This window comes from Equus asinus, chromosome 9 (assembly GCF_041296235.1).
Source record: "Equus asinus isolate D_3611 breed Donkey chromosome 9, EquAss-T2T_v2, whole genome shotgun sequence".
Taxonomy (NCBI): domain Eukaryota; kingdom Metazoa; phylum Chordata; class Mammalia; order Perissodactyla; family Equidae; genus Equus; species Equus asinus.
In genome coordinates, this window is record NC_091798.1 from 85,459,739 (window position 1) to 85,480,455 (window position 20,717).

The 20,717-nt window shown below is 37.4% G+C and overlaps 1 protein-coding gene across 2 annotated transcripts in view; it reads left to right on the forward strand.

Annotated features, from left to right (window-relative positions):
• Positions 1-20,717, forward strand: part of EDIL3 (EGF like repeats and discoidin domains 3) — a 385,268-nt gene that overhangs the window by 245,068 nt on the left and 119,483 nt on the right. For both annotated transcript variants that reach the window (XM_014857045.3, XM_014857047.3), the window contains one exon: positions 9,202-9,383. In XM_014857045.3, the coding sequence (XP_014712531.1) occupies positions 9,202-9,383 (182 nt within the window). The remainder of the gene's footprint in view (positions 1-9,201; positions 9,384-20,717) is intronic.

Genomic DNA, 20,717 nt, shown 5'->3' on the forward strand with positions numbered 1-20,717 from the left:
TTCAGAACTGTCAAAGCCCTAGCAAATACTATATGCAAAGCCTTTGCAATACTTTCTTCTCTAGAAATGTTTGGTTAGTAAAAACATTATTATGAAGAATTCATCTTCTGTCTCAACTCTATACTTGAGACATTGGCAAAAGAATTTTACTTTTAATTTGAAAGGAGGAAAAATAGCAGGGCTGAGGTTCTGACTTACAGGGCAGACTTCAAAAATTATTTGCAAGAATTTTCACTTCTCTTCCCCGATACCTCTCTCATCCATGGGCATTACCTATTTATTTTCTATATGACAAACATTTCTTTATATTTTTAGGAGTGAATGCATAATGTAGACATTTCTAGAATTCAAATAAACAGATTTTCTACTGCACAATTCCAACTCTACTACACAGTTCCATTTTGCTCTCTATCCTTTGTTCTACCTACTTTCTAAAATATTCTATCATTAGAGAGGGCTCATTATGCCATGCTTTGCCATCTGCAATGGCTTCCTGTTTCATCTCTTGTATTTCTTTTGACCTCTGGAACACTGAGATTTCATACTTGACCTGAGATAACATCCAGTATGAAGAAAAGAATAACCACACTGAACACAAATAGAAAATTGGCTAGAAAGCTGATAATTGGATTTCTGACTATAATTTATCTCTCAAATAAAAATCAGAGTTTGGCATGCCATTAATATTGCTTTATAACAAAACATCAGAAACAATGTCTTGTGGTACTTATCCTGATAGGCCTTTACCCAAAACCCTTAAATGATGTAAATAACTTCTAAGTGTGGAAATACGTCTTCTGCAGAGCAGTGTTTGAATATTTACTTTTGTTATTCAATTCATGTTTCTTGAAGCAACTGAATCCCACCTTTAGCATTTATCTTGGCATTATATTCCTTTTTAGCTTTTTCTTGTGCAGATATGTTTTGTCAGAAGGAGAGAATAGGCATACATCTGCAGGTTTTGAATTGCAGGCTTTTGACTCTACAGACAAATGTTTCATCAAATCATGTTGTTATCTTCATAGTTGGTAGAAGATGAATTGTGCGGTTGAAGTGGAAGCCTGAGTACAAGTTAACTGAAATCTTGCCTGGCTGCAAAAGTGCATTCAACACTTGAAAGCCCATATGCTTTTCTGTTTCGAAAGAATGTGTCTTAAGCAAACTAAAATGCACTCTTCTATTGTCCTATAGTAATGCCGTTTACTGTGATACAATGATAATCTTATTAGATTTTCTTGATTTTTGTGAATTATCTCAATAAGAATTTTGGCCTTTGAATACTAGAGTCCATAGGCTCTACTATTTAAATAACACAGTCATTCTGCATCAATATACTAAAAAGTTAGCTTTGGGAAATATTGGACAATTTCCTATTATAATTTAGCTTATTCATGCGTTTAATTTTTTCCTGAATTCAAAGAAACTAATTTAACCTGATAATATATTATAATTGACTTGAGATAACACACCATAAAGAGCACATTATCCACATTTTACAAGAAAACAGCTAGATGGCTGATAATTAAATTTGTAACTTTATGAATGCTGATTTTCATTCCAAACATGGTATTTCACCTACCTCCAAGAGCTAATTCTTATGTATTGCAATCATTCCAGCATAACAAGAAAGTATTTCTGATTTTAATACCCACCCAGCATGTTGAATCCTTGGAGTGATAATATCTACATTCAGAAGAGTAATTCGATTTCAAGAAAAGAAGAGGAGTAATTCCAAAAAAGCGTTGATTTGCTTTAATTTACTTTAACCCACAATATTGAAAACTGCCAATTTGTAAGGCACTGTGCTAAATGCTTTGGAAACATAAATAATGCAAAAGGCATGGTTTCTACCTTTAAGAAGTTTATTATGTAAGAGAAAAAAATAGTCGCAAATAGTTGTTCCTCGTCACTGCCTCTGAGCTTTCCAATATGGAAAATAGTAGAATACAGTTCCTAATAGAGTGGGAAAAATTCTTTAGTGGCCATATATCACAGAATCGGTCTTCAAGATTCTGAAGAAATTTATCTAGTATTTATCTAGGCTAAACAGATCATGTGATACAAAGAAATAGCCTTTTGTCTAAGATACCCATGCATTTTATGTGCAATCCAAATAAGGTTACCTAATTTATGAAACCTATTTTGGTGGTTTTGCAATTACTGGTTTCCCTAAGCAAGGGGACTGTGGCCATCTGTGAAGTTTATGCTCTGACACAACGAAGCAGTCACCAAATGGGATTTTCACTCTAGGTCTTTTTAAGGTGATCCCTCCCAGTGCCATAACGGGAGGCTGACACCCGGGGGGTGCTCCGTGGGAATTTGTGAATGCGTCAGTGGAGGGGAGGCTGTGCTGTGCACGTCCACCTTCACATTCCCACACTGTCCAGGGAGCTCCTCGCCATCTCCCCGTCTCCTACAGCCAGACCCGGGCATCCAAACTGTGTCCGTGAGATCAGCCTTTCTTACACGTTCTGTCTTCATTCCATCTCTGTCCTCTTTCCTCTGACAACAGTCCCCAGTGTCAGAAAAATGACAGCCTGAGAGAAACCAGCAAATGAATGGGGGCTTAGGTGGTGAGACTCACAAGAAAAAGAAATCTTCCAGGCTCCTTTGAACCCCTGGGCCACAGTGTGAGGAAGAGTGGCCTTGATCTCTCCCTTACCAACTTAAAGCCTGGTCTCAAGACTACTTTAAAATAAAACAAATGCTGAGAATAAAGGAAAGACCGTGGTGCAAGTGGCACCGAGGGAAGTTTATGCTTGAATCGGCATTAATTTCTGCAGTGTTGGAGGGGATCAGTAATCCATCTGCCAGGGCTCGTGTTTAGCACGATTATCGTGCTATGCTAAGCACAGCAGAGGACTCAGACTCCTGTAAAGGGATGAGATGCTCAGAGAAAGAGAGGACCGGAGATGTTTAAAGGAGATTTGTTTCCTACATGGCTTTAATTTGAAATCCTTTCATTCTGGAGATGTCTGGATATGGAGATAGAGCAAATGAAAGCAGTACATTCCTGTTACGGATTCAGCCGTGCATCTCACTTATTTGAAAAGCTTAATCAGCACACTCAGGAACAAGATGGGAGGCATCTTGAGGCGCTGCTTACTTGTCAGCTGCAAGATCAATAAAATGCAGATGCCCTGCTTTGCCACACTCCAGAGAATGAGTTTGCCGAGTGAGAAGGACTTAGCCTTGAAGCTGTTTTATTTGTGTGGACTTGGCAAAGGCGGAGAAGTCTCTCTGGGGAGGGCACATGAGGCTTGGCCCCAGCTGCCCAGCTGCTCTTGCTCAGCCTGCCAGGTGATATCACTCACTTGCTCAGGAGTCTGAACAGCAGGGCCTCAGATTAAAAGGCATTTCCAGGCCGCTCAAACAATTCAGGCAAAGCAGTTATTTTAATGACTATGTAACTGATGCCTAAAAACCTCTGGTAACCCATGTTGACTGGACTCCTTAATTTGGGGTTATTGTAAAACCCGACAAGAGCAAGCACGATACCAAAGATACATAAACACAGATTTAACAGTCAGGAAGTGCAGACTAGCACATTTTCCTGCCGTATTAGGCATTGATCAAATTGCCACTGGGCCCACACTAAGGGTAACGGGGGACAACTTCAGAAATGCCTGGTTGCTGTGTGGCAACTAGTTGAAAGAGAAGTAACGCACTTGACTGTCAGTCCATTTTTTTCATTACTAAAGAAGTGTTCTCTCTCTTCACTCAGCACATAAACAATTTCTACAAGCCTCTGTATCTGTGTACTCTCGAGAGAGTAGGTGAAATGATTTTTTAATTTAAAACTGAGTTACACAAATCAAATGTTGGCTGTAATTCTTAGTGTTTATTTACCTTTCGTATTTATTTTAAAAATTTAATTCCCTCTACAGGAATGTATTAAGTGTCTTCTAAGACCGAGGTTTCTGCTCAATACTATGAGGGATATACTCCCTGCCTGCAAAGGGGCTCCCTGTTTCCTGGGACAACAGATGGACACACATAATACACATGGATGAGCTGTGGGGCAGGGAAGTTCTGGGTATGGCTTAACCATAGAAGCAGATTTTCACTTTCAATCCTGCCCCTGTAGCCTGGTTGATGTGAATGTGGCCCACTGGGTTTGGCATGGCAGTAGCAGCTGGGACAAAAGCAGGTCCTCCCAAGTTCAGTCCAGCAGCGAGAATCATTTTTGATAAAATTTTAAGGGAAGAATTAGATTCAACGGTGTGCTTTGTGAGACCTGGCCAATCCCGATTAAAGGCAGTGCTGTCTATGCTGTGTGTCACATTTGAAGATATTCCATTTCTCTCCTCCACCCTACATCTAATTATTACTGCTTTGTCCAGTTTTACCCTCTACATATGATTTGAACTCTTCCTCTCTTCCATCTTTCTTTTAGACCTGCATCATTTTCACCTAGACAATTGTAGGAGCTGGCTATTTGGCCATAGTTTTGTCTCCTCTTAAATCTGCCCTGCATGGTATAGCAGGAATGACCTATATTCAATGAAAATGTGACCATTGTTGGAATTCTTCAAAAACCCCCTATCACTGGCAGAATCAAGGCCTCTCAGTAAGCTCTTCAGCAAAATAATCTAGGATCTCTCTACTTCTCCACCCCGTCCTTGACCATCTCCCCCCCACCACCCACCTCGGTTTAGTAACACTGAGCTGCCTCTACTTGTACCATCATACCAGGCTGTTTCCTGTCGCTGCACCTGCCCTCCCTTCCTTCTTCACTATGCTGGCTCCCACTCTTTTCCAGGAAATTCTTCCCTAAACCCCAGGCTGGGCTACGATTCTCTCTTCCATTCTCCCATTGAATCCTGCGCATCCACCATCACAGCACCTGCCATGTTATATTAAAGTGTGTTTATCTCTGTGTGTGTTTCTCCCACTGGACAGAAAGCTCCTTGAGGGAACCAGTACAATAAACCTAGCACACTAGCCAACTCCTGCTTCTCACTCAGAGATCGGATTTAGTGTCACCTCTCAGGACATCTCGGGTCACCTGACACACCCTCACCTGGTTCACCCTTCTTTTTTTCTTCACTTACCATTTTATGGTTTTTCCTTGTCTATTTATTGTCTATTTATAGTTTGTCTTCTCACTAGAATATGAACTCTGAGAGCTGAGAGACCTTTTTTGCTTTGTTCATCCCTGCGTCTCCACTGCCTAGAAAAACACCTGATATATAGTATTTAATAAAAATGTGTTTTTCAAAACTGAGTTAAGTGAATGAAGGATGGATAGATGGGCACATAGTAAGAGGTCACTAAATTAGTCGGGACTGTGTTAGCCCATCTGTATTAGATAAACAGTATATAGTCCGATAATGATAGCAGGTTAATTCTTCAACACCTGTCAAGGGACACAGACCACCATAATACCTCAGTATTTACTTCTGTGATTCACTGCCATAGACTGTCGCCTACTGTTTTAATGTGTCCTGATCTGTGAAAGCTCTGTCGTATCCGGAATGCCTCTAGTGATATTCTACATGTTTCCTTCATGTTAATTCTCCCAGCCTCTTCCCCAGTGTGTGTAAGTACACGTCCCATATAAAATAACAGCGGAAGAAAAAGATCCACAATCAGCCTTTGAAGAATTATTGAAGTCTTCACTGTACGAGTTGACATTATTTTCTGTTTGTGAAGCAGATCATTTGGCTTAAATTCCAGACTTACCTTTTAGGAGTCAACTTCCCTCCTCAAAGTTTCCTTATTTATGAAATAGGCATGATAATCTTTTTTCCTTGAAATATTACTTTGAGTATGTGAGAAAACATATATGGATGCACTTTTCAAACTTCAGAATGCTCATCTAATATTAAGTCTTTCATCAAGTCTTATTTCATAGCCTTCCCTCATTTACTGATAGTGATAGCACTATGTATCTTTATATTATCTTTCTTTTTCAGCATCTTATTGTTTACTGATTAAGATCACTTAATCTTAGGTGTATAATCATTTGCATTCTGAATTGCGGCTTTGTTACTTTTTATAACTGTTGAATTTAATGAGACATTGGGGAAGTGGACAGCACGGGCAAAAGGAGATTGGACTTTGAACCCTTTATTATGATGATATCCATTTGATTGTGGTCCAAATGATGGGTGAAGAAAAGCTGTTCTTGTGACAACTTTCCAGTGTGAGATAAAGTCTAAGACTTGGATTTACTTATTAGTTTACAGTTTAGGGGGAAAAAAGCCTCCAATCCTAATATTCAGCACATATGTATTGAGCTCTGCGTATGTACAAGCCACTGTGAACATCTAAGGATGCAACAGTGTAAAGGACACGGGATCACCCAGCTCTAAAGAGAAACATGGCAAGTGACTACAGAACCAAGAGCATTATTTTTTAGCAATTTATAGGTATAAAGGCAAAGTGGTTTTACTTTTTATTACCTCACAGCTGCTGAGTTAGCTGTCATCATAACCCCAATTTTTAAAAGGAGAAAAACTGAGGACCACTAACCATAAGGAAGTAAATCGATACCTCACGGACACGCTTCATTCAAGAACCTCCTCCCCCCACCACCACAGTCATGTTTCCTCTGGTGGGCTTTACTGATTGGCAGTGTACGGTATGTAAGCGAATGTTGTAAAAGTTTATTTAGAAAAATGTGGAATTGAGGACTGAGAAAGAAATATTAATACTTTTGACATCACAGCAATGAGATAGCTCATAAGAAAATACTTTGTAAACTGTAAAGCCCTATATAAATATCACATGTCAAGATACATTTTTGAATTATGTTCTGTTAAGTTCAAACGAATGACTAGTGAGGGCATGACAAAGATTGGGAGCATTATGGCAGAGTAAGGAAGGCTAGAGAAATATATTTTAAAAATCGCTCGTTGATATCTAGCTTATACAATAATGCAGCAGTTCACAGCCAATGTGTTTGCTGATATGTTAGCTAAAAAGGGGACGTTTGTAGGTTAAGAGTATTGATGAAGTAGACATACTGAATAGTGTGGTTTGAGGTCTCCTCTCTTTTGAAATCGTTACAAATTTGTTGAGCATGTCCAGTTCGGCATAAGTACACAACTAAATTGTATAGACTTCTTCTAAGGCTGTCATGCAGTTTAATTAATCAAAGCTGGCTCTCCAGCTCTGCCGTTCTACTGACTGGCCTTAAATAAAAGGTCTCCCTGCCTGCAGCATCTTCCCATCCAAACACCGCACAAATCAAGGACAAGGATCCTTGAGACTCTTTTGATGGCAGTATTCTTAAAAAGCCAGCCTCCTGCAGCTGCTTAAAATCAAAGTGTCATCATGAAAGTTTCTTAGTGCTTTCATGAAGTCTGTACAGATCTTGAGGTTCAAAATGCAAAGCAAAGCAAGAATCCGAAGACTCAACATGTGAGCTTTCCATGTTCATTTTTTTGGAATGTGGAAATCAGATTATTGTCTGTGGCTCCTAATACTGCAGTTTTAAAAATTAATGGCTTCTTAATTTAATGACTTCAAAGTGATATTGTGCATCTTCATGAAGTGCTAAACAACTCTAATTACATGTTTTGGAAAAGATCTTACTATCTAAATTTAACTTATCAGGTGAATGATTTGTCAATCACAAAGATGCAATTTTTGCTGTATTAATGTCATTTTTACTAATAAAATCTGATTAAGATGATTGCTTATCCATATATTTCCATCTCTTTAGCAAAAAGTATGTGAAGACTTTAAAGTCATTGGAGAAATGTTAATAAATAATGTGTTTAGAGCTTTTTATCTGAGCAAGGAATAGAAAAAAGAAACGTGTTTATGCTTAATGAAGAATGGTCATCACTGAGAAACATCTTTGTAACATTTCAGAGTATTCTAATCCAGCTACAGAATTCTTTCTTATTTTCAACCTCAATCTGAGTGTAAACGTTACATTACTGACAAATGTTGGACTTCAAATATTAAAATCTAAAATATGCTTGGTGGTAACCACTGATCAAATTGACTTATAAACACTGTCATTTAATAATGTCGGTGTGTTCCTTTCATATTTTCAGAAATTCTGGTAAATTATTGTAGTATATTTTATAATAAGATTGTCTTTATGATACAAATCTCATCTGGCAAAAAGTTGAGTGTACTGTATGAAATGTTAGTGAAATTAAGAAAACTAGGTATTACTTTTCATTATTTCATAATATTACTTATTCTGAATTTTTTTAACTGAATGTAAAATTAATGTGCTTTCTGGTGAAATCTTATGAAATAATTAATAAATTCAAATATATATTATATGTACTATAAGTATATATAATTTTTAGGTAGATTTACCTTTATTTCTAATTTTAAAATCTAAACACACTCAGTGTCTGAGAATACATCATTTGAGTATATTATGCTTTAAACTTAGTATTTAAAATTTGGGGGGGGAAATTTTTCTTAAATTTCCAAGTTGCAAATTTAAAGAAAAATAATAGAAGAAACTTAAAATGTAAGTGCAGAATCCTTATATATAGCATTGCGAATTTTGAATTTAGAATATTAGAAATGTAAATATTTTAATATCTTGCTTTCCTGAGAGGTATAATATTGTTGTGTGTAATGTCAGAGAGTTTATCTGCTTACTTTATAAAAATAATTTGTCTACATATTTTCTGTTACTTACAACGTATCACAAGTTGTTGTAATATTTTTAAATGTTGACTGATTTATACATTGCCCTTTTTGTGGAAGCATAACTGACAGTGGTTATAAAAGTTTAAGCTAAAAAATTTGTAATAGTGAGAAATGCTAAGTCAGTATGAAAATGACTTTGATGCAAAATTCAGATGTAGGCTAGTCAAGAAATAATGCATCCATAGATATTTATTGAGGACTTAAGATGTATGAGGCATGTTAATCTCTTGGAATATAAAATATAAAGGCAGCCTTTTAAGGGCATTAGACTTCTGTTGACGTGATCAACAGCCAAAGGATAATAGTGTATAATGCAGAATCGTAATGTAAGTAGGGAGAGTCTGTTCAGGTGTCAGACTCAAAGCAAAGGAAGAAGAGAGTGGCATGAAGAACAAGAATTATCTGCTTCGTGTAGTGATCAGTAACAAAGCTGTAAAGTAGATGGGGCTTAAACGGCTTGATGGTGCAAACTAAAATCATTTAAAAAATATCTGCTACCAAATCTAACAGCCACATTTTGATATGGATTACTTCTAATATATTCACATTTTTGTCCTGATTTGTTCCCAGAATGCTCGGGCCCGTTGGGAATTGAAGGTGGAATCATATCAAATCAGCAAATCACAGCTTCCTCCACCCACCGAGCTCTTTTTGGGCTCCAGAAATGGTATCCCTACTATGCACGTCTTAATAAGAAGGGGCTTATAAATGCCTGGACAGCTGCAGAAAATGACAGATGGCCATGGATTCAGGTAACAGATGGGATGGGACAAGGTTACTGCCAAGTAATGACAAGAGTCATTTCAGAAAGAAAACAGTGAGAACTCAGTGTGACTTTTCTTCATGGTCACAGAGGAAAGGAGGATTTAGTTGAGTCCCAATTGACTGTGAACTCTGAAACTGTGGGAAATGTGCAATTCCATTGGGAAGTGTGTTAAAACAGTTAAAAATGTTAAAATTCTCGGGTTATAAGTATCACTATTTTAAGCTGCATATCAAACAGGGAGGTTTTTACATCTGCCATGTGTTCATTAGCACTATGTTAACATGTAGCAGCAAGATTTTGATACTTCAAGAAAATAAAAATTGCATCTTTTCCATCTCTGTCTCAGAGGTGGTTCCACACGTGCAAATACAAAATATACAATGGATTATGATAATACCTCAAATGTCTTCAGTCCCCTCCTTCAAAAGCTGAGGGTGTTTCAATTCATACCCTCTCTTTTATTATCGTCAGCTAGCTATTTTTTAAACCAGGAAAAAGCAATGCATACTGAGATATAAAGTGATTTCCCAAAAATGGGATGGATGGTAGTTATCCCAGACCTTATATTTTATCCAGTTCAACACTTTTTGAGCACTTAGCTGAAATGAGACAGTAATCTACATATTAGGAGGACAGAAAAGGTGATCAAACCATGGTTTCTGTGAAGGATTATACCTCTGCTGGGGGGTGAGGGTTGTTAATAACATCTAACAAGTCATTAATGTGTGCTAGAGAGGAGGGGATTCCAATATACAGTGGGTCAGAGGAGGAAGTAATTAATTATCATGAGAAAGCCTCCTGGGGAAGATAGCCTTTGAGATGTGCCTGGGAAGATGATTTTCAATAGAGACTAGGCGCTAAGGGAACAGCATGATCTGATGTAGGTGGGAACCTGGGGAACAACATATAGAAAATCTTGACTCATGTATGGGTTGCTGGGGCAATGTGTTCACGTTTAGTGCGTGAGTTTAGTGTACCTTAGGAGTCACACATGCTAAAAAGTTTTAGCCTTATTCCATCGGAACAGGGAGCTCTTTACAGAATGTCGATTTGTTTAGGTAGCTGATCTGTTTTATCTGTTTACTACATATTTTGAGTCAGAGGTAATTTTCAAGATAGCAATCCATGATGTGACATTATTAGGTGCAATGTATAGGGGCTGCTTTACAGGCAGTTAATAGGAAGGGAAATTGATTTATGGTCAAGTAGTATGACTTCCATACTTTAGAAACAGGGCCCAAATCTCCTTCAGGTATTTTCTGTGTTCAAGTTGTGTATGAATTTTTACATATCCTGTATACATTTCTTTTATCTATGTGGCTCCATGTGGTTTCTTGATATTCCTGTTTTGTTTTGTGAATTTATATTTGCATGCATTTGCAGAAATTGCTTCTTAAATTACACCTGATTTTTCTAATCTATAGCCACATGTGCAATTAGAATTCCAGATAATGGAATTGGCACATCTGTACAGTTTTGATCATAGACTAATGACATTCCAATTAAGGTTTAAAATGCTTGTTTTCTATTTGCTAAAACTCATTCCAGACACCATTTTTCAATCGACTGTTATGAAATGCATTTATGGGATTGAGGTCATGATAAAACTTTAGAAATTATGACTGATAGTAGAAATTGCAGAACAATTGAGAGGTGATGTCACAAGTTTGCCTCAGGGTCTCTGTTTGGCCAATGATGTCTGTGAGCTTCAGTGATTGTCATGTTTCAATAAACTGTAAATAGCAGATTTCTGCAATGTTGTCTCTGAGAAACACCTTATTAATGTTTCATGTCCTGATTTTTCACTTTACTTTGACCCAGTTTATTGCCTACTAAACACTGTGCATCATCCTGCCTTTCCAAGTATGAATGAACTTTAAGTTTTCTTGACCCCAGTGATTGTAAGTGGAAATACCCTCAATGGAATGAGACAGTGGTTGACTCTTAGAGCAATTTAGATTAAATATAACTTTATCAACTTGAGGAGAGTAATTAAATACTTCTTATACTTTTAGAGACAGTCTATTACTATTATTATTCTTATCATTATTGTTATTTTGCTTTTACTGTGAAGGCGACAATGAACTCAAAGAAAACCAGTAAAAATAAAAAGGGTTTATATTAGATGAAGAAATCTTGCGTATAATGGGAGGAAGACTGAAAACTCCTCACTGTTATTCAATAAATATTTTATGATTGTGTTCAGAGTATATATTATGTTATTGTGTTCATTAACGACATTGTTATTGTTCTGAAAAGAAAATATTTCTCTCTTTCTTGAAGGAAACTCATATCTAAGAGGCTCTGGGAAGTTTAACCATGTACCAAATTTTCTGTTTGAGCATTAGTAATTTCCCTTCTCGCTTAATTCTTTTATTTATATTCAGTCCTTCGAATGAAACTTTGAGTACTTTGCTTAAACTCACTTATAATGAGCACAGAATTCCCCTAATCTTTCAGGTGTCTGACACACATGCCCTAATTAGTATTCAATTTCATTTTCTTCCTCGTCTTGATGAAATGAAAATTGAAATTGCCATTTTAAATTTACACACTCAGCATGCAATTATTGATAGCACCATGATGTCCATAATTGGCTTTGAATTAAAGGGTTAGTGCAGTAAATACAGTTAAACAAAAATCTTTTTTTCTTTTTCAAGGTTTTCTGACCTTTATTTTCTCACTTGGATTTTTTTCCAACTAATAAATAATGACCGCCTTAAGCACTGACTGGTTCATTGGCATCCTGGAATATCAATTTCTCTCTCTGACTTCTGTGTTAGAAAAAACAACTTTGACAGTTATGGAGATCTGTCTTGGGTGATTTCGTATACAAATGTAAAAGCTTATTTAAACGCTCTGGGAACTTTGCTTACTGACTAAGTTCCATCAGAATGATTATTTGTTGTTTATTTTAGAGGATAATTATTTTTCTATTTCTGTTATTTTTCTTTTATAGCTACATATAGTAAAATTTTCACTTTTTAAAAAATTTCTGAGTTGATTTTCTTTATATGTATTCTTTCTAGAATGCGTGTACACTGGATTTCCAGTCATTCATTTATTCATCTACTCAACAAACATTTACTAAATGAATGTCTGCCCTGTAGTCTGCACTCTACGAGGCGCTAAAAATACACAGCGCTTGCCTTCAGGATGCTCTGAATCTAGGATATAGAAAAATAAATAGGGTAAATGTAGCAGTATAACATGTGCTGACTGGTCTTACATCATCTGCTAACCATTTCATTTGAATCATATTTTATTACATTCCAATAGCCTATTTTTAGTAGAACTTTTGTTAAACCAAAAACTAATTTAGCATAATATTTATAGACTATGAGAGGAGAGAAATTCCCATTACACTGTGTATGACGTAGCTATATTATTACATGCTGATCTATTTGATGGGTATACTAAGGCAGAGCCATAATTTTCCTCTGAAAGTTAATTTACCAGTAATTGTTTCAGTACTAGTATTTTATCACTGAGAAAAAGAGGTTTTGATCTTTTTCTTTCAATAATTCATTACCCTTTTAGAAAATCTGAAGATGATCTTAATATGTTACTTTTCTATATGCCACAGCGTTTGTGGAGGGGAAGAGATAGTTATTTCTCAAACTTTAATGTGCACAGGAATCCTATGGGTCACTGCATAAAAGTAGAAACTTCTGGAATGCCCCACAGACCTGGGGCTGGTCATCCTCAGACTGTGCTGTAGAAACACATCTTCTTGCCTGATGAAGCCTGGATGTATACTGCCTGAGATACATTAAAAAATAAAATTTAAAGACACTTTTGCTTGATGATCTGGGCACTTTATTGTTGGATCATTGCATGAGTGGAAGGAGAGAAAAGAACAGGAAGAAAAATGAGGAAGGATAGTGGAAAATACGTGACCCACAAAAAGCCTCTAACCTGGAAGGAGGCAGAACTTGTTCCATATCCTTGTCAGAGGTGCATCCCAGCTTTAGCAGCATTCATAAGTAAGCATTATTCGTTAGTCATACAGTTTTAAGTATTTCAACAGTTAATGTTCCTAAATGGCTATTAGATTCTTCTTTGTTAGAAAATTTAAGATACCCAAAAGCAAGACCATCTTACTTTTGCTTTTTAAATAAAATAATAGTTGGTGTAGAAAACATGGGCCCAAAAGAGATATATGTGAGCACAAGTTGTTACAAATTCACGTTTCTGGAGTACAAATTCCATACGTGATGGGTTTTTTTTTTTAAACTTTGTGAACACTGGGATTGAAGATCCTGCAAAAAATAGAGTAATCATCTATTTCATTTCAAAAGTCTATATACAATGTGTGTAAAAACCTTTTTGATACTTATAGGTACCCAGAACTCCTTGAGACACAAAAATCACTTTTATAAACACGGAATTCAAGAAGTATATATATATATATTTCATGTTCTGGTTGTTTTCTAGTTATAGAACCTGAATTATGTAGAATCTAATCCATCTTTACTAGTTCTTCATTTAACTAGAAAATGTTTTAGCCTGTTTTTCCTGAAAAAAGCTACTTTCCCAGATATCCTGCCATCCAAACTAGCCTCTTCTCTAAGGTTATTTACATCTGGACACTAATATAATACTTCTAATGATCTTTTTATTTTTTTAAACAGCAATCCTGGGTAGAAAGTTACTGTTCTCCTTTAAGTTGTTTACTAGAAGTGAGCTTTCATACCTAGTTGTATATGTTAAAAAATGCTATTTTTGATTTTAAAAAACAAAAATGCCTCTAGCATTAAGCAACAATGACCTGATGCATTTGTACTGAAAAATAATGTATTTAGTCTCTAATTATTTGGGCATTTACCACATTTATACTAATATGAGTGACTATTGCTTGTTTATTAGCTTTAAAGGATGTGTTTTGGATCTTAACTCCAGTTTCCGTACGCGATGGAATATGTGATTAACCGTAGAGCAACTGTTTGCTAACATAGAAAAAGTTGCATCTGGAATCTCTTCTCTTTCCTCTAAGATGCTTCCTCTCCGACTTTCAGCCCCTCATTGGGCCTCATTGACCTGGATTTCTTGCTGCTCCTCAACTGCCTCTGGCTGTTTTCTGCTGCTGTCCTTAGGCACATAGTCTGTGGACCTTCTACCGTCTTCTTTAGATTCAGCTCCTCTCTTCCCTCTTTTATAAAGTGATTCCTGGAATTCCTGCTTTGCATCTCTAAAGCAAGAAGTGACTGCACTGTCCTTTGCTCCCACTCTGCCAACTCTATATTTATATCAGATCAACTAACATACTTGTATGGTTACTGTTTACCTTTCTCCTATACTGTAAAGCCACTGGAGAGTAGGAATTACATCTGACTTAAGACTATTTCCATAGCACATTGAATTTAAAAACTATGCTGGGTATATGCAACTAATTGATTGATAGAAGAATAGAGACTGTTGAACAAAATAGATGGGAGAGAAAGAACTTTTATTTTCAAGTGGTAATTGTACCACACTGAGTGGTACTGAGAATGCTCAAACAACTCAGTCCATTCTCTACGTTCAGCTGTCATATGCTTATGTTTGAATCATGCCATCTAAGCATGATCCCATTGGTGCCATAAACAATGCAGAGAATGCCTCACCCATCTGAGCAGCAGAAGAATCAAACTTTTAAATCCCAGTGGCCCATGCTTTCTTCCGTAATCACTGCAAACCACTTTTATAAGCAGGATTAGATGGGCGTGGGTAGTATTTGTAAGGTATTGCCAGGAAGTCTGTTAATTAAACCGTAAGTACCAAACACCAAAATTTTCATCTTCTCTTGTCCCGTTTATCTTTTGTTCCTGAAATATTAAAAATTAAATGTTTGTTTTAGCCTCTCGCCCATTTTCGTAAATTTGTTATCATAATCAGACCACCAGAGTTTGAAACCTTAGACAGCGCTGTTGTTAAAGTGATCATATCTTCTCTCTAAGATTAATTTACTCTAGAAATAAATTTTTAAAATATTAGTATCTCTTTAACTTATGCAATTTGTCATTTTTATCCTTACAGAAATGTCAAAAACATACACACTACACCTTATTACTATTATTTATAAAATATAAAATGTAAAGAGTTATAGGGAACCACTTTAACGCAATTTTTAGTATCTGCTAAACTCTTAGTAGATAATTCAGTAAACCACCACCCTTATATAAAAGACTTTGTCATTACACTGGCTATACATTTTGGCCGTGAGGAAAACATTTCCAGCTTAATTTCTGTATTTCCAAGGTTGAGATTTAATTTAATTTAATTTAATGTCTTTATTTGAGGAAGATTACCCCTGATCTAACATCTGCTGCCAATCCTCTTCTTTTTGCTGAGGAAGATTGGCCCTGAGCTAACATCCGAGCCCATCTTCCTCTACTTTCTATGTGGGACACCTGCCACAGCATGGCTTGATGAGCTGCGCTAGGTCTGCACCCAGGATCCAGGCCTGGGAACCCCGGGCCGCTGAAACGCAGTGCACAAACTTAACCACTGTGCCACCAGCCGACCCCCAAAGATTGAGATTTTAAATGCCTTGTGATTCATTGAGTTCCCACTGTCTCATGAATATGCTTTTTAGGTTATGCCATTGGTAGAGTGAAATAGAGATCATCCGAATTGATTGAAAATAGCAACTCGCTATTGTCATAGAAAAAAATAAACTATTCAAACGTTAGAATTTCTGGTTTTACAATCTACCTTGACCACATTCATGGCAAACTTACTCTGGTTCCCTCTTCATATCTCTTCACCTGACCATCTAGGCAGCCGCTGGGCCATGTATCCCAGTTTCTGACACTTAGTACTAAAGGAGATAGCACTCGGGGTTCCTATTGTTTTCTGGAATTTCTTATTGTGACTTTTCTCCAGTATTGGTAAATGCACTCCTCAGTATTCCCCCATGAATGTGACTCCAGTTTCAACCAAGTTGAAGTTAAACCAGCCATGAGATCCGCCTATGGGAAATGCTGCCTATGAATTAGTGGGCTACTGCCTCCAGCCAATAATTCATCCCAACAGGAGGGCAGCAGCGCCTCCTGCAGGGCAGAGAGCGTCTCCTGGCAGCCTGTCCTGAGTCTCCCGGGTGAGAAACACAGAGAAGCAGGGAGAGAAGTGAGCGTCGGAATTAAAAGTTTGATTGTCTCCTCATGTTTATCTTCTGGGAACTACTGGGATTACGATTTGAACTGGGCTGAAGGAATCCCTTGTTTCCACTGTAGACACCGAACGAATTCTTCTGCCCCAATGCCTCACTGAAAACCTTGTGTTGAAAATGGGACCAAATACCAAGCCACCTGGCCTGATTCTGAAAGCTTTACTTTCCCGAAACAGTAATTAATTTGAGACCATTTCAATTTGGGGGAATTTGTCCTTGTTGTTTAAAACTAACTGAATGTAGTTAGACTTAATGGCAGAAAAGGTTACTAGATTCTCCTCTACTCAGGTTCCAAGTGAGTCTCATTATCCCTAGTGTTCTGTACTAGCTTTAAAATTATCTAACTGCGAGCACCATGTGCTGGTTCCACTGCTTTACGTGTATTGACTCCATATTTCCACGTGTTTGATGTTGTTCTTATCCCCACTATTCAGAGAGGGAGATCGAGGCACCGAGAGATAAGTTGTCCAAATGCACTAAACTAGTAAGTTTCGCAGTTGGCATTTGCACACAGCAGCTTGTGTGAGAGGCCAGCGCTAAACCATTCGTAACCTCTGTACCATCCTTTCTTTGGCAGCTCTTGGAAGTTCTCTTTTACTTTTTTGGGAGGTAGGTTGGGCACTGGTGGTAAGTATAGAGGAGTTTGGATTTTCTTAAGAATTGATAAAAAGTAGCTATTATATTCTGTAAATTTATATTTGCTCAAAGCAAGCAGTTCACCTCTAGCTTAGGGCAGTGGTTCTCAGACTTCAACTATGTAAAAATTACCTGGAGAGCTTTTTAAATATGGTCCTCTCCCTTAGGGTTTCTCAATTAGTAGGTCAGAGTTGGGACCCAGGGGACTACATAATGAGCAGACACTTCAGGTGAATTTTGATGTTGGTGATCCTGAGAAAAAACTAGTAATCGCTACACTGATGGAGCTCACAGTCGAGGGAGAGAGCCATACTTCATCTTGGATGTGCCCCTTTCACTATTAGAAGCAACTTAATTAAATGAGTTAAGATGTTAGAGAACAGTGTATTGAGACAGTAAAATGAGACATCGGTGTGAAACATTTTCAAGTGATGGCTGACATCAAGACGTCACAATTCCAAGACCTAACTGCTTGAGCTGCTTTGGTGATATTTTGTTGTTAACCTGCTTGTGTCAGTGTCTGCCTTAAGTGGAACTGTCATTCCTCCAAGCCCTGGAAATAGGAACGCTTAATTGTTTTCAAAGCTTTTTTTCCTGTGACAAGAGGCCTTCAATAATTAAGTCATAATTAAACAGTAAAAGGATTGTAAAAATATCCACATCCCATAAGACCAGGCTTTTCAGTGTTCTATGGTTCAGTGTCCAGGTGGATCTTAGGAGTCTTCAAGGAAGAAATATTTACTTTCTGGAATATGATGAAAACATCAAAAAGCCATTTACATTTTAATTATTAAATATGAATTTAGCATAGTCACCATTTTTGAAGATGACATTAAGGAAGTGATTCTAGACAGAGGGGATACAATTAACAAAGGAGACAGAGGAGCTCAAGGAACATCAGCGACTGGTCTTACGAGAGTGAAAAGTTGGGTATAAGTAGGAGGAACAGGAGGACAAAAATCTACAAAGGTAAGGAGACACCAGAATGTGAAAATACGTCAGTGCCAAACGAAGGTGGCAGTTGATGGTTATTGAAGGGTTTTCAGCAGGGCATTGACACTCTCAGAACTAGAGTTCCCGAAGAGGACCTGTCAGTGGTTTGCATCATGAGTACCCAACACCATGCTGAGAGCTTTGGAGACATTCAGTGAAGTTTCACTGAATAAACATTGTGCTTCATGCAGAGACCAGCCGAGGAGCTGGCACACCAGCAAGGGGGCTTTTATAGCGACCTGCCCAGAGGAGGACCTGGATTTGACAGGCTGCTGTTGAAATCAAAATAAAAGACAAAATTGTAAGAGGGCTTGGGGCCAACCCAGTGGTGCAGTTGCTAAGTTCTCATGTTTCACTTCAGCAGCCTGGGGTTCCCTGGTTCAGATCCCGGGTGCAGACCCACGCACCGCTTGTCAAGCCATGCTGTGGCAGGCATCCCGCATATAAAATAGAGGAAGATGAGCATGGATGTTAGCTCAGGGCTAGTCTTCCTCAGCAAAAAGAGGAGGATTGGCAGTAGATGTTAGCTCAGGGCTAATCTTCCTCAAAAATAAATTTATAAGAGGGCTTCAGGGTGCAGTGTTGACCACTGATTGAATTGTGTGTTAGGGAAGGGGAGGGAGCAAAAAAATAAGGAAAATTAAATTCCACGGTTTGGAATTTGAGCATGATTTTAGTAACAGTGACAGAAATATAGACATCAGGAAAAGCAGTTGATCTGCTTGGAAAATGATGAACGTATTTTGGGTCATAATGTTTGATTTCCTTGGAGAAAATCCTAATAACAGCGTCCAGCAGGAAGTTGAAAGAGTGAGTCTGCTGCTCTGTACAGAGAGTGGAAGTGGATCAAGTAGGCACCACTGCCATGTGACACTTTTCCTTATTGCCATTTGTCATTTGTGAGTCACATGGCCACACCTAGTGGAATGGATGTTAGGTGGTGCCCACTTAGAGTTGAAATAGATATTTGAGGGGACAAACGGGAACTCTAAAACAGAATATCTTCCCATAGTGGTGAAAATTTTTCTTCCATTTCCATTTCCATCAAAACAGTCTATAAGACAACAGCTTACCTGAAAGCATCATTGTGCAGGACCCTTAGGAAGAAAAGAACTGAACTTGGAGCTTCTGAATAAGTGTACCATTCTACATTAACTCCTTTTCCAGGACATTTTGTTTTTGTACTGTAGGTTGGCTATATTTTCTCCATGTATTTGTTTTTAATGTTGTTATTGCTGCGGCTGCTGCTGTTTTCCTCAGAATTGATATATTTAATTAAAATAGTAGCTGTTTCAGCCTAACACTGGCGTACTTAGTATAGATTGTTTTATTTTGTTGTGATTTTGGTTCTTGAAAAAGTAATAAAGGTCTCTTTTTTTTCCACAAATGGGCTCTCAAATTTCTTGCATCTATTATATATTCAATGCTTCAATAGCTTTGAAGTAGTTTTTTCTTTGAGTTCATAATACGTAGGCTATATTTTCATTTCTCAGATTTAAAAAAAAACTGTCTTAAACCCAGGTCTCCTTAGTTTATTACTATCATTAGTGCTATTAAGAGCCAGAATGCTGAATTTCAGAAGTAAATGTGAATTTTTCTATCTTGGTTTTCCTAGCAGGAGCCCAACCTAATCCAGTATTTTCACAGAATGGCAGCTTTCAAGAAGCTCTTACACTGAAATGTGATTATCTTGCAGGACCAAAAAACAAATAAGGCATTTTAATATTGCCTATGAATCTTAGCTTTTCTTTTCTTAGGAGCGTTAACCCAGATTTGGAAAGATGTACATGAACGTTGAAAGAAGAACACATTATCTGATATTTTTTTAAATGTTTTCAAATCTGCCATAGGTGGACTAGTATTAATTGAGCAGCTACTGCTTACAGAGAGCTGTTTGGGACAGACAAGTTTCCCATGCCTATATGGAGCTTATTTAAGTAGATAAAACATTTTAAATTATCTTATGTGGAAATTTCTAATTCATTGTGTGAACATTTGAGAGGGAAAAAAGCTATTTGATTTAATTCCACAAACAATTGAACTCTTCACCTCAAGGAAGCCTTCTCTAACTGCAGCCCTTACCCCAGATCGGATGTGCTTCTCCTAATATATGTTCTTATTGCTTTTTGTTCTTTTCTTGCGTAGCACTTGTCACAGCTTATGATTAAAGACTAGATAGGAGATTATTTTATTACGTAAGCTGCATGAGGGTAGGGGCACTGTCTGTTGGCTCACTTCGTATTCTCACCAGTCCCAATGACTATACCTTTAAGAAATAAGACAGATATGCTATCTTGATTCTTTTGGTAGCCTCAAGACTTAGAACACTTTTTATTTGCTCAATAAATATTTATTAAATGAATTAATAGTGTGAAAGTAAATAAGCCACATTACCTATAAATCTAATATGAGTACAAGACATTTGCATAAGCAGTTGTATTCCATGGTGAAGTAATACCGTGTTCGAGATCAATGTTTCTCGATTCAACTGGCCACTAGCACTTTGAGCAGTTACTTAACCACTCCAAACCCACCTTC